The sequence below is a fragment of the Balaenoptera ricei genome, chromosome 8 (assembly GCF_028023285.1).
Source record: "Balaenoptera ricei isolate mBalRic1 chromosome 8, mBalRic1.hap2, whole genome shotgun sequence".
Classification (NCBI taxonomy): domain Eukaryota; kingdom Metazoa; phylum Chordata; class Mammalia; order Artiodactyla; family Balaenopteridae; genus Balaenoptera; species Balaenoptera ricei.
In genome coordinates this window covers 106,642,015-106,657,540 of record NC_082646.1, presented here as the reverse complement: position 1 = coordinate 106,657,540, position 15,526 = coordinate 106,642,015, and the positions used below count along the sequence as shown (strand labels likewise).

Here is a 15,526-nt window from a genome sequence, read left to right as displayed (position 1 = left end):
TGCTTTACAGCTTCAGGCTGGGGCTGGCCGCTGCTGTTTTATCTGGAGCAGAGCCTGGGTATCTGGTCCCCGTCCAGGGTGCCTGTGTTTGCGGTAGGCCCGCGGGGGTTAATGAAGCCTCAGAACCCAGACCTGTTCCCTGGGTCTCCCTAAGCAAGCCCTAAACTTCAGTTGACTGAAAGGGAGCAGGGAGATCTTTTCTCTTTGTCCTTAGCTGACAGAATGGGGGCAGGGCCTGGGGCCTGGCAACCCTCTTTGACCTCGGCTTCATCTCATTGCTTCCCCCCCACAAGCTTGGTTTCCCTGGTGGGCTCATTGGGCAGTTAATTAGCTCTTTGAAGCTCTGGAAGAGGCAAAGTGGCGCTATGTGGGTTTTAGAAATAAAATCAATAAATGACTTAACCACAGCCCAGCTATCTCTGTTTCTCTCCCCTGGGGCCAGCTCCATTCCTGTGCTCACTCCCTTTCTGCTCCCTGCCATCAGCTTTTGTTAAGGTTTTGGAGGGTAACGAAGTGGCTGAAGGAGGCATCAGTGTCGGCCTTTCTCCAAGCAGCTCAAGGCCCTGAAATGGACGAGAGACAGCAGGAAGGCTTGGCCCTCGGAACCACAGCAAGCACCTGCCTTTGTGGTGGAACCGGAGGGAGAAGTGCTCTCCCACCCGCCTTGGACACCTAGAGTAGAGAAGAGCCCTCTACTTGACCCTGTTCCTGTTCTGCTGCAGCAGCAGTGTCTCCCCACCCCCTCAAAGCTAGGTTGGGGAAAGGAATGTCGGTTGGGAAAGGTCACTGTTAGGGCTCTGTTACTGAGACCCAGCCAAGGGCTCTGGAGAAACCCAAGATTGGTCCCAGGAAGGAGGCAGGATTTCTGATTGGAAACCTAGTCGGACATAAACAACCTTGAGTTAGTTCAGGTTGGGAAAGTGTGCTCTCGGGGTTCTTTAAAATCTATACATGCAACACCTAATGGGGGTGAAAGGGGAGAAGGACTTGGGGAAACAGGTAAGTTTCAGCCTTCAAGTTTCCATCATGCTGGGCTGGGGGATGCAAAATAAAAGGGGGGCTCCTGAGATGGCGTCACCTTTGGAAAAGACTGGAAAGTTTTGAGTGGGTGCCAATGACACAACAAAGACCAAAAGAACCCACAAGAAAGGTAGTTGGAGAAACCAGTTCAAAGTACATCTGTTTTCCAAGAGAAACAGGATGTGTCCCAGTTCAGCAAGTGCCTTGAGTGCAGGGGCAGGGTGAGCACTAAGATAGGGAGAGGGGCGTGGATTGAGTTGACTTGGGGAGCAGGATAAGAAGCTAGGAAAGCTCTGTTAGGAGCAGGTCCATAGTGGCAGGAGAATTAGGGGTCAGTGCAAAGGTTTGTGTGGCCAGAGCACGCGGCCACAGTTGGGGCATGAGGTGACAACATGGGTAACTGGCACTACCTTGTCGACAACTGTGCCAAGGAGCTTCTGAGCTCTCCGCGGCCCTCCACAAGGAACCACAGGCCAGGCAGCCCAAGATGCTGGCCAAGCCCAGAGACCAGGTGCTTGGTGGAGGGTGGGGTGAACCTCCCCAGAGGCACAGCCCAGGAGGAAAGGCTGAGGGTGGGAACTGTGAGACCTGAGGGCCACCAGGCATTCTTTTGAAATACAAGGTGTAAAAAACTTTTCAAATGCAAACAGGTTTTAAGAGGAAGTTTTCTACGTTCTCATGGCATCTGTGCAGATGTGTTCTGGTGTTCTCTTCGTGGTCTTTTTTCTCTGCTTTGAAGCACGCACTATGGAAGACCAGAACAGACGCTATTTGGGAGCAGGGGTAGAGCAGAGCTTGGCCTTTGGAAGACTTGGAGTTTGGCCCCCATACCAGGGTGGTACTTCCAGGGCTGGGTCTGCTGTGGCTCAGAGAGTCCTCAGAAACAGCTTGGCCTTCCTTGAACCAGACTCTAGCATCCTGCAGCTGTCCAGGTCTCTGACCTACTTCCTTGACCCTCAGACCAGAGCACCCAGTTCCCTTCCACCGGCCCACTGCCCTGCCCCGGGAAGCCCAGGCATCCTTTGAAATAGCACCAGGCCCTGGGCTCCTTTTGCTCAAAGAACAAAGCAGGATCTGAGGTCAGCCTCCACAAGAATAGGAGGCAGTGGCTGGAGGAAGCAGGGATTTATATTCTCACTTGAGCGTATACATTTCTTGAAGGAATTCAAGGCTCAGTAAAGTAAAGCAACCAGCCTAAGTTCCCACGGCAAATCAGTGCTGGGGCCAGGACACCAGCAGCGAATTGGGGGCAGCCAAAGCCGCAAAAGGAAGGATCTGTAGCTGCCAGGCCATGAGGAGGAATGGTGTAACATTCCCGGGGTGCAGGAGCTCCCATTTTATGGGTGAAGTCACATTTGTGAACCTGGCCCACTCTTTTTTTTTTTTTTTTTTTTTAAATGTTGAGTTTCTTTAGGAGTTTTTGTTTAAATTCCTCTACTTTTTTTTTTTTTAATTTATTTATTTATTATTTATGGGTGTGTTGGGTCTTCTTTTCTGTGCGAGGGCTTTCTCTAGTTGCGGCAAGTGGGGGCCACTCTTCATCGCGGTGCGCGGGCCTCTCATTATCGCGGCCTCTCTTGTTGCGGAGCACAGGCTCCAGACGCGCAGGCTTAGTAATTGTGGCTCACGGGCCTAGTTGCTCCGCGGCATATGGGATCTTCCCAGACCGGGGCACGAACCCGTGTCCCCTGCACTGGCAGGCAGATTCTCAACCACTGCGCCACCAGGGAAGACCCAACTCTTTTTTTTTTTTTTTTTTTTTATACAGCAGGTTCTTATTAGTCATCAACTTTATACACATCAGTGTATACATGTCAATCCCAATCGCCCAATTCAGCACACCACCATCCCCACCCCCCCGCAGTTTTCCCCCCTTGGTGTCCATACATTTCTGGCCCACTCTTTAGGCCTGTCCAGCGTGTGGCCCTGTCTAGTGCATGGTCCCAGGTGGGAGAAATGAATGGGAGAAGGCTTCACTCACTCACCTGGCAGCTGCGTCATGGGGAGACCTAATGCCATTGGCCAATGTTGTGTGTATGTGTCTGTGTAGGGGGTGCTTCAGTTCTACCCCTGTGGGCCACAGGACTACAGTTCCCAGGGGCCCCTGCTCCAGGCTGGTGGCCTCTAGCCAAAGCTGGCCTGTAATCTGACCGTCCCTCTCAAAAGGTCACTTCAGAGGTCCTTGAGGGACAGCAACAGGGGGAGCTCAGAGTGACTTGACTTTGTGGGGGGTGGAGCGGGGAGGGGCCCTGCCTCAGGCGACCTCCCCATACCACCCCTGGAACCCGGGGTCCTGGTCCCCCTTCTCCCAGCCACCCAGTGTCCTCTGCTAGCTGCCCTTCTTCTGTTCGGGGTACCCTGATCCTCAGCGCCTGGGCCTTCAGCCTGTGGGGAGTCCTGGCCCCTCTTGCCACATGTGTCCTCCCCACCCGGGTGCAGGGCCACTGTGGAAGCTTGACCAGAGGGCATCCCGCCTGTGGTTTGCAGCCTCTTGCGTGAAGGTCTAGAACCGAAGTCAAGCTGCTCTGATGGAGGCTGGGCCTCCTGCCACCTGTCCGCCTTTGACAGCCCCCTCGGCCTCTCCAAGGAGCCCTGATTGAGGGCCCGCAATCAGGCTGCATCCTTCATCTATAACCCAGGAGAGGGGTCCAGATCAGGGTGACCTCAACCAAAGTCACAGCCCAGAGGCTCCAGTCAAGCCTCAGGCCTCTCAAGCCAGCGCTCTGCCTGCTGCATCTTGTCTCTGACCCTGCAAAAGGCAGGGACGGGGAAAGAAGACAGCAGACCCCAGTGTGTGAGGCCTGGCAGAAGTGGGTCAGCGCAGGGCTGCGAATGAGCCAGGGTGGCCCTCCCTGTCCCGTGTGGAGCTCGGCCCTGCCCTCCCTGCCCCTCCTCTCCTCCCCTCACCCCAAAATAGCTCCCCGAGCGGTCAAGCCAAGACCCTCCCATCGAGGGAGGAGGCGGGGCACGTTGCCCAGAGCCAGGCTTTAAAGCACCAGCCGGCTGGGGATCTCCACTCAGGCCGCCCACCCGTCCACACAGTCAGTCCGGCCCGCCCTCCCGCAGCCATGTCCCGGCCCCTGACAGACCAGGAGAAGAGAAAGCAGATCAGCGTGCGTGGCCTGGCTGGCGTGGAGAATGTGACCGAGCTGAAGAAGAACTTCAACCGGCACCTACACTTCACCCTCGTGAAAGACCGCAATGTGGCCACCCCTCGAGACTACTACTTTGCGCTGGCCTACACCGTGCGTGACCACCTCGTGGGCCGCTGGATCCGCACGCAGCAGCACTACTACGAGAAGGACCCCAAGGTGCTGCTTGGGGCACCCCGGGAGGGGAATGGGCTGGGTCCCCCTGCCTGGGGGCTGGGAGATCTTGACCAAGTGGCAGCCCCTCCCTGGGGTCAGGGCTCTCTGCAGCAAAATAAAGGGTCACTCCAGGTTCCTGAGGTTGGAGGATCCAGGGGTGCCAGGTGCAATGGGTTGCTGGGGCAACCCAGGGGGAGAAATCTGGGACGGGGACAGGTCAGGGGGCTCGGGTCAGGTAGGCTGGTTGCAAAGGCCCAGGGCTCACTCAGAGAATGGAGGGGCTTCTGGGGGGCATGAAGACCCCTGTGGCCTGGGTTGGACCCTAAGTGGAAGGACATATTGAATGCGTGCGTGGTGTGTGTGCTGGTGCAGCGCATGGGGCGTAGCTGGGGCAGCTGGGGTGGTGAGATCAAATGTCTGTTGGGGTCACTGGTAAATGTCAGCAACCTGACACTTCTGGGCAGGAGTGGGGGAGGGCCAGGGAGGGGACCCAGGGAACCAGGACACCAGGCACCATCAGCATCCTGGATCCTGGCGGCTCTCCGTCCCCTTCTTGGGACTGAGGCTTGAGGGCCAAGGGGCCCTCTGCAAGGACGGGAGGTGGCCAACTCTAGCCCTGCGTCATGTGTGACCTTGAGCCAATGACTTCTTTCTCTGGGCCTGGCTTTCCCCTCTGGGGAGCACTTGGAGGGGCTTCCCTATGTCCTGACTCCCTGATGGGCTGTTGGCAGAATTGCATGCGATGGAAGGAGTTCCTACCTCTCCTAGGCACCTCTCCTAGCCCCTGAGGTAGATATGGCCAGCCCCATTTTCCAGATGAGGAAACTGAGGCTCAGAGAAGAAAAGTGATTTGTCCAAAGTCAGAAGAAATGCTGGGACCAGAATCTTGCCTGTTGGGTCCCAAAGCCTGAGAAGGGGGGAGAAATGGAGGCAGGGCTGGAACATGCTGGGGCCTAGGAGTGGGGCAGGAAGTATGAGAGGTGCAGGCCCAGCTGGGCCTGGCTTAATGTCAGTGGGTGGCCTTGACGCCCTCCCCTCCACCTCCCCACCTGTCTCTCTGGGCAGAGGATCTACTACCTGTCTCTGGAATTCTACATGGGCCGGACGCTACAAAACACCATGGTGAACCTGGCCTTGGAGAATGCCTGTGATGAGGCCACCTACCAGGTGTGTAGGGGTGGGGCAAGCCTTGGGGCTTGGGAGATTGACCTGCTGGCCCTTGGCCCTGACGCCTGCCATACCCTCCCGCCTCTAGCTGGGCCTGGACATGGAGGAGCTGGAGGAAATCGAGGAGGACGCAGGGCTGGGCAACGGGGGCCTGGGCCGGCTGGCGGGTAAGTAAGCAGGGTGGCAGGGGATTGGACAGAAGGGTTCCTTTGTGCTGTGTCTCTGACACCCACCTCCATGCACACCCCTAGCCTGCTTTCTGGACTCCATGGCGACACTGGGACTGGCTGCCTATGGCTATGGGATCCGCTATGAGTTTGGGATTTTTAACCAGAAGATCTCTGGGGGTTGGCAGGTGAGTGACCTTGGGCCCTGACCTTGTAGTTATGATGGAGAAGACCCCTATTTGTTCATTCATCTGCACATAGATCCAGAACCAGCCCCAGCCTTGGTGGAAAACATCCTTGCCCCTTCCCCCTGGCCCCGAGCCAGTTGTTAGCTCCTGGGATAGGAGGTCCACACCTGTGGAACATCTCAGACTCTCATACACACACCGTGTCCCCTTGGATATTCCACCAGACCAGGGGCCCACCTATCCCAAAGTCCTTCATTTACACCCTCCCTGTATAGGGCACATTAAGGCCACTGCTCCTGCCCTACTCACCACCTGCTGTGGTGTGAGCCTGGCTCTGACACTGCCTTCCTTTCTCCCCTGACCTGCCTTGGGCTCAGATGGAGGAGGCTGATGACTGGCTTCGCTACGGCAACCCCTGGGAGAAGGCCCGACCCGAGTTCACACTGCCTGTGCACTTCTATGGCCGAGTGGAGCATACCGACCAGGGGGCCAAGTGGGTGGACACGCAGGTGAGAGGGAAGCCAGGGAGCGGGGGGTGGTGGCGGGAAATCTAGTGAGGAAGAGGGGAGGAGGTTCTAGAGGAAACAGGGAGAAATAAGGACAGAGCCTGGAGGCTACTGGACCTAGTGCTATTTTATAATGGATGCCACTGAGGCTCAGAGAGGTTAAGTGACTTATTCGAGGTCACACAGCTAGAACCAGGAGAGGCTGGAGACACGGTCACAGGGGAGCCAGACCAAGTGCAGAGCCTGGGAGGAGGAGAGAGGCCGCCCTACTCTACCAATGCTTCTCCCCTGACCTGTCTCTCCTTTCCATCACCCCACAAGACTCATCAAAGGATAATCACCGAGTCTTGGCCCCCCTGCACATCTGAACTGGGGGCTTGATGGGAAACAAAGCAACAGCCCAGAAAGGGGGACAGGGGAGAAACTTAAAGCCTGGAGAGGGCAATTGACTTGTTCAGGGTCACAGAGCAAGTTAGAGGCAACCTGAAGCTAAACGAGGTGTCCAAATCCCAGCTCAGCCAGTTCTCTTGCTGTGGCTGCAGGTCATCGGCCTCCAGATAGCTGCACAGCAACCTCTAGACTTTCAGAATCAGAGTTTGTTCTGCTGTCCTCCACGCTAAGGTCCAGCAGGGCTCTGGCTGCCCGCCTAGCTCTATGCTCTTGGGCCAATCCCTTCCCTCTCTGAGCCGCAGCTTTCACTCTGCTCCAATCAGAGGCTACTTAACGTTGGGGAGGGAGGCGTGGGTGTGCCCCCGCCCCGTGGTAGCAGGCAGCTATCGGCAGCAATTATTGATGTTTGCTAATTGTGAGAGGTGGGGCCAGCATTAGTCACTGCTAATTAGCCCTGTGGTCAACCAGGCGTAAGCCCTTTGGATGGACTTGACCTCCGTGACCCCCTCAGCCAGGCCCCATGATTCCTCCCAGCCCTTCCATGAGTCCAGAGTGTCCTCTAGACTGTGCTCAGGCCGGCGGCCAGCTCATCCCCGTCATGGCAGAGTGCCCACCAACAGGGCCCCACCCTGGGCTCCGAGCTCCTCCCCGCCTCCTCCTGGAATCCTCACAGCAGCCCAGCAAGGAGGGGCATGGGGGTGTGGGGAGGCACTGGGAAGTCCTCTCTTTATGGACGAGGTCCAGAGAGGTTGGCGGGGTTGCTTGTGGTCACCCAGAGTTGGGACGAGAACCCGGTGTGGGGAGTTGGCGGAGTGCAGGGACAGAGGCTGGAGTTCCGGCTCTCAGGGCCTCTCGGGCACGGCAGATGCCCACCTCTTGACGCCACACCGGGTGCTCCGCAGGTGGTGTTGGCCATGCCTTACGACACACCCGTGCCCGGCTACCGCAACAACGTCGTCAATACCATGCGCCTGTGGTCTGCCAAGGCCCCCAATGACTTCAACCTCAAGGACTGTGAGTTCAGCCAAAGCCAGCAGCCCCTGCCCACCCCGGCCCACACTCGACCCAAGCCTGACCCTGTCCCCACGTTCGTTCCTCAGTCAACGTCGGTGGCTACATCCAGGCTGTGCTGGACCGCAACCTGGCTGAGAATATCTCCCGTGTCCTGTACCCCAACGACAATGTATGTTACCCCCTGGGCTGGGGACAGGAAGCCAGAGTGCATGGGAGAGGGCAGGAGAAGGGGAGTGACACTTGCCGGTGCCCTAGTCACACCCAGGGCATATTGCTGGCCCCTGTGTGTCCTGTTCTTCCCCCAAGTTCTTTAAGTGGGAGGATGCCTGAGTCCTGGGGGCAGCAGGTTAGGGTGGGGCACTTTGGATGAGCCGCTCCCTGGTAACACCCACAATACTCCTGGTCCTTATCCCTCCCTCCTGCTACCATCCACATTGCTGCTTCTTGGTGGGAGAAAGACCCCTGGGTCCCTGAGGTGGGGCACCTTGGTGTGGGTGGGAGTCTCCCCTGGTCACACCCACAGCAGTGTTAGGCCACCACCTTGACTCCACCCTGCCTGGCACTGTCCCCAGTTCTTTGAGGGGAAAGAGCTGCGGCTGAAGCAGGAGTACTTCGTCGTGGCTGCCACGCTCCAGGACATCATCCGCCGCTTCAAATCCTCCAAGTTCGGCTGCCAAGACCCTGTGCGCACGAGCTTCGACGCCTTCCCGGATAAGGTACCAGGCCCCAGGGAAGGCCGGCCTCTACACCTCCTGTGATGGGTGTCATCCCTCCTCCCTCCAGTCTCAGCCTGAACTGTCCATTTTATAGATGAGGAAGTGGAGGCTGGGTGTTGGGGGTGGGTGTGGGGGGATCTGCTCTCGATCCTCAATATAACCTCGCTCCCCTCTTCCTCCTGCCCCATACCTGCCCCCATGAGGGCCTCCACCCCCAGCTCAACCCTAGAACCATGAGGGGCCCTGGGGGGGTGGTGCTCTGAAGGGGCAAAGGACAGCGATCATAGCCTTGGTTTGGAGCCCAGACTGACTCCAATGGCCGCCCCCCCACCAGGTGGCCATCCAGCTCAATGATACCCACCCCTCCTTGGCCATCCCCGAGCTGATGAGGATTCTGGTGGACCAGGAGCGGCTGGACTGGGACAAGGTGGGCTTCAGGGCCCCTCCTCCACCCCTGCCTCACCCGCTGCATCTCAGGGTTCCCCTCCCAGCCTGGGGAGTGGAAAGATGTGGGTGGAGCCCCCACTGCACAGACGGCAGTGTGAGGCCCAGAGGGCGGGTGTCCTAGAACCCGGCATGGCGGTGGCAGGGCCGGGGCTCTTGGCTGCACAGTGTGTGTGGAGAGTCATCCGGCTTCAGCCCGGGGGTCCTTCCTCCCCATCCCATCTGTCAGGCATGGGACGTGACTGTGAAGACCTGTGCCTATACCAACCACACGGTGCTGCCCGAGGCCCTGGAGCGCTGGCCCGTGCACCTCATAGAGACCCTGCTGCCCCGGCACCTCCAGATCATCTATGAGATCAACCAGCGCTTCCTTAACGTGAGTGGAGGAAGCGTGGGGTGCAGGGCATGGAAAGCATGGCTCCTGAGACTGGCAGGGAGGGCTGTGGGCAGAGACCTGGGGGTAGGCGCTGGGGACCTGGGTCCTGGGTCCCCGTCCTAGCTCTGGGCTCTCCTGGCACAGCGGGTGGCGGCTGCGTTCCCAGGGGATATAGACCGGCTGAGGCGCATGTCGCTGGTGGAGGAGGGCGCGGTGAAGCGCATCAACATGGCGCACCTGTGCATCGCCGGTTCACACGCTGTCAATGGCGTGGCTCGCATCCACTCCGAGATCCTCAAGAAGACCACGTAAGACCCGCTCCCCAGACCCCGCCCCTCCCGCTGGACCCCCGCTCACCCCCTCACTGCCCGGCACTGGCCATTCACAGTCGCCCTCAGCTGGCCCCTTCCACGGGTGGCGCCGCTCTTACAAGCATCGTAGCCTTGCCGTCCGGTCCAGTCCTGTCCCCAGATGACCCCTCTTACACACAGCACCCTCCCCCTCCCCTCCAGGCCCCTTTGATCAAGAAACCAGGGTAGGGGCCCCAGGGAGGAGGCCTTCATCCCACAGGGGTGATTGGTGATCCCCCGAACCCATCCTGTAGCTTCAAGGACTTCTATGAGCTAGAGCCTCATAAGTTCCAGAATAAGACCAACGGCATCACTCCTCGGCGCTGGCTGGTTATGTGTAACCCTGGGCTGGCAGAGGTCATTGCTGAGGTGAGCATTCACGTATGGCCAGTAGGGGTCAACGCGGTCACTGCAGGGAACATCTGGGTGTGGTTGTGTATGTGGTTCACTGTAGGGCACCCATCTGAGGGCTGAAATCCATCCTGCACTGCGTTCCCCAAGCCTTGCATCTATCTGGAGGAGGGGAACCATTTTCTTGCTTGCATGAGGGTGCCTTTGGGCGAATGGAGGCCCTGGCTATGAAGGTCAACCTGGTGGAGTTCACAGTCTAATGGAGGGGTTATCAGCAGGTCACATCTGAAGTGAGACCAGAAATGGGCAGAGATTGGGAGCAGGGCCCTGAGGTCAATGCCTGTCAGAGGAAAAGGCCAGGGGGAAGGCCTGTGGGGTCAGATGGGGGTCAGCCATCAGAGCTCAAGGTCAGGAGGGGAGGAAAGATGCACATACATGTACCACCCCCCAGCTGGGAGGCTGCAGAGGAAGGAGCTGTCTGCAGTGGATGGGGCTTGGTTGACCTGGAAAGGGACCCCTCTGTGAGGGAGGACGGAGGAGGGACATGGGCCTAACTGAGAGCTATCTTCCCACAGCGCATCGGGGAGGACTACATCGCAGACCTGGACCAGCTGCGCAAAGTGCTCTCCTATGTGGACGATGAAGCCTTTATCCGGGATGTGGCCAAAGTGAAGCAGGTGAGGAGCGCTGCGACCTAGGACAGACCCCTATGCCAGGGCTTGAGTGGAGGGTGCTGGAGGGGCCGGATGTCTGAGTCAGGAATGGTCGATAGAGCTCATCTCTTCTGCAACCTCAGGCCATTGGTAGAAGTTGCCTGGAGTCAGTCCATGGTGGGAAGGCATCATCTGACCTCACTGGAAGAGTGCTGACATTGATTAGCAATGTCTGCCCTGATGCAGGAGTGGATGAAGGTGGCAAGGGAGACTTCTATCCTCACCTTCCTGGGAAAGAAATGAGACTGTAGGATTTCCTGAGGCTGAGGCCTATTGGTGAGCTCTCTCCACTCCCCTGCCTTCAGGAAAACAAGTTAAAGTTCTCTGCGTACCTAGAGAAGGAATACAAAGTCCACATCAACCCCAACTCGCTCTTTGACATCCAGGTGAAGCGGATTCACGAATATAAACGCCAGCTCCTCAACTGCCTCCATATCATCACAATGTACAACCGTGAGTGGCAGGGCTCCCTCTGGCTCCCGGTTCCCCCCTCTGTGTACCTCCCAGGATACTACATACTTCCTGATCAACATCTCCTTTGACCTCTTGGGACATGGAATTATCCCCATTTCACAAATGGGCAAACTGAGGCTCAGAGGGGGCAGAAGTGACAAATCTGAGGTCACAAAGCAAGTGATTGCCCAAGTCAGGGCTACTGTCTCCCAGCCCAGCCCTGACTGGATGGGTGCTGTCAGGTGTTACTGCCCAGAGGGAAAGCCTGGCCCACTCACTGGATCCCTCTATTTCTCCACAGGCATCAAGAAGGATCCCAATAAGTTTTTTGTGCCTCGGACTGTGATAATTGGAGGGAAGGTGAGAAGCCGGGCTGCAGACCACGGCTGTGGTTCTTTGATATCCAGGTTGAGGTCAGCCTGGCTGGGTTGCAGGATGGGGGTAGGAGGTCAGGCTGTGGAGCTGACCCCAGACTGTGCTCCCACAGGCTGCACCCGGGTACCACATGGCCAAGATGATCATCAAACTCATTACAGCCATTGGGGATGTGGTCAACCACGACCCGGCGGTGGGAGACCGCCTCCGCGTGATCTTCCTGGAGAACTACCGAGTCTCACTGGCCGAGAAAGGTGGAATGCCGCCAGTGGGGACCCTAGGGAAGCTCTGATTAGTTCAGTCCCAGGAAGAGATATTAATCTCCTCTTGTTAGGGTGCTTGCACTTTGAGGAAGAATCTGGAGAGGACAATACTCAAATCATGAGGATGTCCCTTTAATGGTGGTATGGGGTGAAATTATAGGGGAGATGGGCCTCAGTGGTGCCCTTTAAATCACACAATGGAGCTGGGGGGTGGGGGGAGTCCAGGTTAGATCCCAGATGTTCAAGAATCAACAAGAGGTGGCGGGGCGGTGGGGGCAGTGAGAGGGAGACTTAGTTGGTTAAGACTGGAGGGTTGGGGTGGAGGGGACTCTGAATCTGGCTAGGCCTAGGGCCAGACTAACTCCAGAGTCTCTAGCTGGTCTGGGGCTCTTCCTGGAGCTGAGCTTGTCCCCTGCTGCCCCACCCCCCACAGTGATCCCGGCCGCTGACCTTTCTGAGCAGATCTCTACTGCGGGCACTGAGGCCTCAGGCACTGGCAACATGAAGTTCATGCTCAATGGGGCTCTGACCATTGGCACCATGGATGGGGCCAATGTGGAGATGGCAGAAGAGGCGGGAGAGGAGAACATCTTCATCTTCGGCATGAGGGTGGAGGACGTGGAAAGGCTTGACCAGAGAGGGTATGAGCTGCAATGTTCACAGTCTGTGGGCAGGAGGCACCAAGGTGCGACTGCTGGAGGGTAGAGCCGGGAGCAAGAGGCATGACTGGAAAGGCTGGTCCAGGCTGCACAAGGCCTTAGTTATGGCCATCACGAGTCTAGAAAACTTTTGGGGTAACTTATAACAAAAAAGGTTAATGAAATGGGAAAAGAAAGAAGTAACATAGAACTGAAGGAAAAGGAAGAGAAAATAATATCAACCCTAAGAGATAATATTATTTCTGGAATTGGAAGTAAAGTGAAATTCTTAGCTCCCTGGCAGCCATGGCAAAAAGGGAAATATGAGTACAGTAGTTATATCTGTGCTGTGGTCAGAAACATAGATCTTCAGAGAAGACATTTTCCTGGCATTACATTTTTAACATTTTAAAATATGATTTTTTCTTATCATAAAAGCAGTACATGCTCACTGGTTAGAAAAATGCAAAGCCACAAAGAATAAAACAACCATCATCCATAATCTCATCACCCAGATTTAAAGCCACAGTTCTCTTTTTCTTCGTGTATTTATATGTGTGTGTATATAGTTTTCAAAAGTTGGGAATAATGTATGTACAATATTGAATCCTGTTATCTTAACATTGGTGAGGCATTTTCCATGTCATTAAATAGTCTTCAAGATATTTTAAATGTTTGTATAGCATTCTATCCTATGGACATGGCATAACTTATTTAACTAGTTCCATATGGTTGGACAGTAAGGTTGATTTCCCCTGTCTGTTAGGATAAACGTCCCTGGTGATGACTAACCTTTTACATTGATGTCCACATCTCTGATTATTTCCTTAAGATCATTATTAGAAGGGGATATTTCTGAGTAAAAAGTATGAGTTCTCAAGGCTCCTGATACACATTGTCAAATTGTTTTCCAGAAATTTGGTACCAGTTTACACTCCCACCAACAGCTTACAAGAGCTGGCACTGAATATTGATAGGAATTTCTCCTGTGGGGCTTGTCTAGAAAGTTTAGACTTGGTCCTTTGTTGTTGTTGTTGTTGTTTTGGTTGCACCGTGTGACATGTGGGATCTTAGTTCCTTGACTAGAGATTGAACCCGCGTGCCCTGCATTGGAAGCGCGGCAGACTTGGTCCTTTCGACAGGAAGGAAATGTGAAATGTTTTGAGCAAAGTCCAACACGTTCAGAACTAGGCTCCAGATGGACACTTTTGGCTGCAGGAGGGCGGCTTGACTGGAGGGGACAATGTCTAGGTGGGGGACCAGTGTGGGGCTGACGCCAGACGGCACTGGGGGTCCCCTGCAGCAGACCAGTGCTGGGGATGGGGATTAGGGGCAGTGTTGAGGAGGCGGACTTGGTTTCTGGTTGGAAGAGAGAAAGGAAGGAAAGAGATGAGACTGGTCTTGAGAGATATGAACCCAGGTGGCTCAGGAATGGATTGTGCTGCCTTAGGAAGTGGGACACTGGAGGAAAGTTGGTGCCAGGCACAGCGATGAGCTTGGCTGGACGGTTTGAGTTTAAGGGTGTTCCTCAGGATATACCTGTTCGCTCCTCCTGGGGCCTGAAGGCGGGGCCAGGGATGGGCTGTGGATGGTGATGCAGAAAAGCCATTCACGGAGGAAACAAACCTGTTGGGAGACAGTGGTGGTGTGTGGGAAGAAGAGCGCTTGGTTTGGGGCCTTTGGCTCTGACACTACCTTTCTGTCCTCTCTAGGCCTCAGTTTCCTCATCCACAAATTGGGGGATGAAAAGCTGAGCTGAGAAGGGAGGGGGCCTCTTGGAAAGACCTCCGGAGGGAGTGTGGCAGCTGCGGGGAGGGCAGTAGCAGGCTGGGCCTGGGTTTTGACCCTGGGGCTTGGAACTTCCTGGATTTTTGCTGGAGGAGGAGGAGCCAGGAACCCATTTCCAGGGCGCTGACTACGGCTCTTCCCCCACAGGTACAATGCCCAGGAATATTATGACCGAATTCCAGAGCTTCGGCACATCATTGACCAGCTGGACAGTGGCTTCTTCTCCCCCAAACAGCCCGACCTGTTCAAGGCCATTGTCAACATGCTCATGCACCATGACCGGTGAGCTGGCCGGCCAGGAAACTGCACACGTGGGGCTGCTGGGCTCAGTAGGGCTCAGGTGCGGTGGGGAGGCTGGACAGGGCTTCTGGGCAGTTGGGACTAGATTCCTTTGGAAGCAGCATCACTGTTCAGGGCCTCAGAAATCCAATGGGACAGGATGGGCTTGGCCCTTGACCTCATGAAACTTCCTGCTTCTCCATTCCCCTCCAGGTTTAAAGTCTTTGCAGATTATGAAGACTACATTAAATGCCAGGAGAGAGTCAGTGCCCTGTACAAGGTGAGGGGTCCTGGGCCAGGGGTTGGCAGGGCTTTGGTGGCCCTGGTTGGGATGAGGCGGTAGGTGGGGCAGAGCAAACCCAGAGCTCCCTTTTGGCTTGTAGAACCCGAGAGAGTGGACGCGGATGGTGATCCGGAACATAGCCACCTCTGGCAAGTTCTCTAGCGACCGCACCATTGCCCAGTACGCCAGGGAGATCTGGGGCGTGGAGCCGAACCGCCAGCGCCTGCCAGCACCTGACGAGAAGATCTGAGCCTCTAGACCAGACCCAAACCTGCCCCTGAGTCTGTTGGCGATCCCTTGGGCCAGCTCCAGCTCCTCATCCAGAGGGTGGGGTACTGGAGTTAGATCTCTAAACCTCTTCCTGGAACCCCATTTCCCATCAGCCTCGAGATCCCAGTGTTCAGCGTGACTAAGGACACTGCTCCTGTCCCGTCCTCGGGCTCCCTGCCCGCTCCTATTTATGGGTCTGACCAACTTCACCCACTCCCCAATAAATTGGTTCTCCTTGGGAGCCTCCTTACTCCTCTCTCTGTTGGGAAATATTTTTAGCTCTGGGCGACATAGCAGCTGCGCAGTCACCGTGCCTTACCCCCACCCGTGTCAGGTGCGTTCCCTCAGAAGGTGGGGGTGGCCTGTGGGGGCGGGGTCCGGACTCTCCTGCCCCTTTCCAAGCGTCACCCTCCACGCCTCTCTTCCCAGTGCTGTGTCCATACTAGGTCAGCGGCCTGCTAGGCTTG

The 15,526-nt window shown here is 56.2% G+C and overlaps 1 protein-coding gene across 1 annotated transcript; it reads left to right on the top strand.

The window, feature by feature from the left end:
• The first annotated feature begins 4,026 nt into the window (after window positions 1-4,026).
• On the top strand, window positions 4,027-15,309 carry PYGM (glycogen phosphorylase, muscle associated). The gene is made up of 20 exons (XM_059931912.1): window positions 4,027-4,331; window positions 5,394-5,495; window positions 5,584-5,662; window positions 5,747-5,850; window positions 6,228-6,359; window positions 7,649-7,760; window positions 7,847-7,929; window positions 8,333-8,476; window positions 8,811-8,903; window positions 9,150-9,296; window positions 9,441-9,604; window positions 9,901-10,015; window positions 10,573-10,674; window positions 11,016-11,163; window positions 11,465-11,523; window positions 11,651-11,792; window positions 12,235-12,442; window positions 14,375-14,509; window positions 14,720-14,786; window positions 14,890-15,309. The coding sequence occupies exons 1-20, from the start codon at window positions 4,089-4,091 to the stop codon at window positions 15,037-15,039; spliced, it is 2,529 nt and encodes an 842-aa protein (XP_059787895.1). The 5' UTR covers window positions 4,027-4,088; the 3' UTR covers window positions 15,040-15,309.
• Window positions 15,310-15,526: the final 217 nt, after the last annotated feature.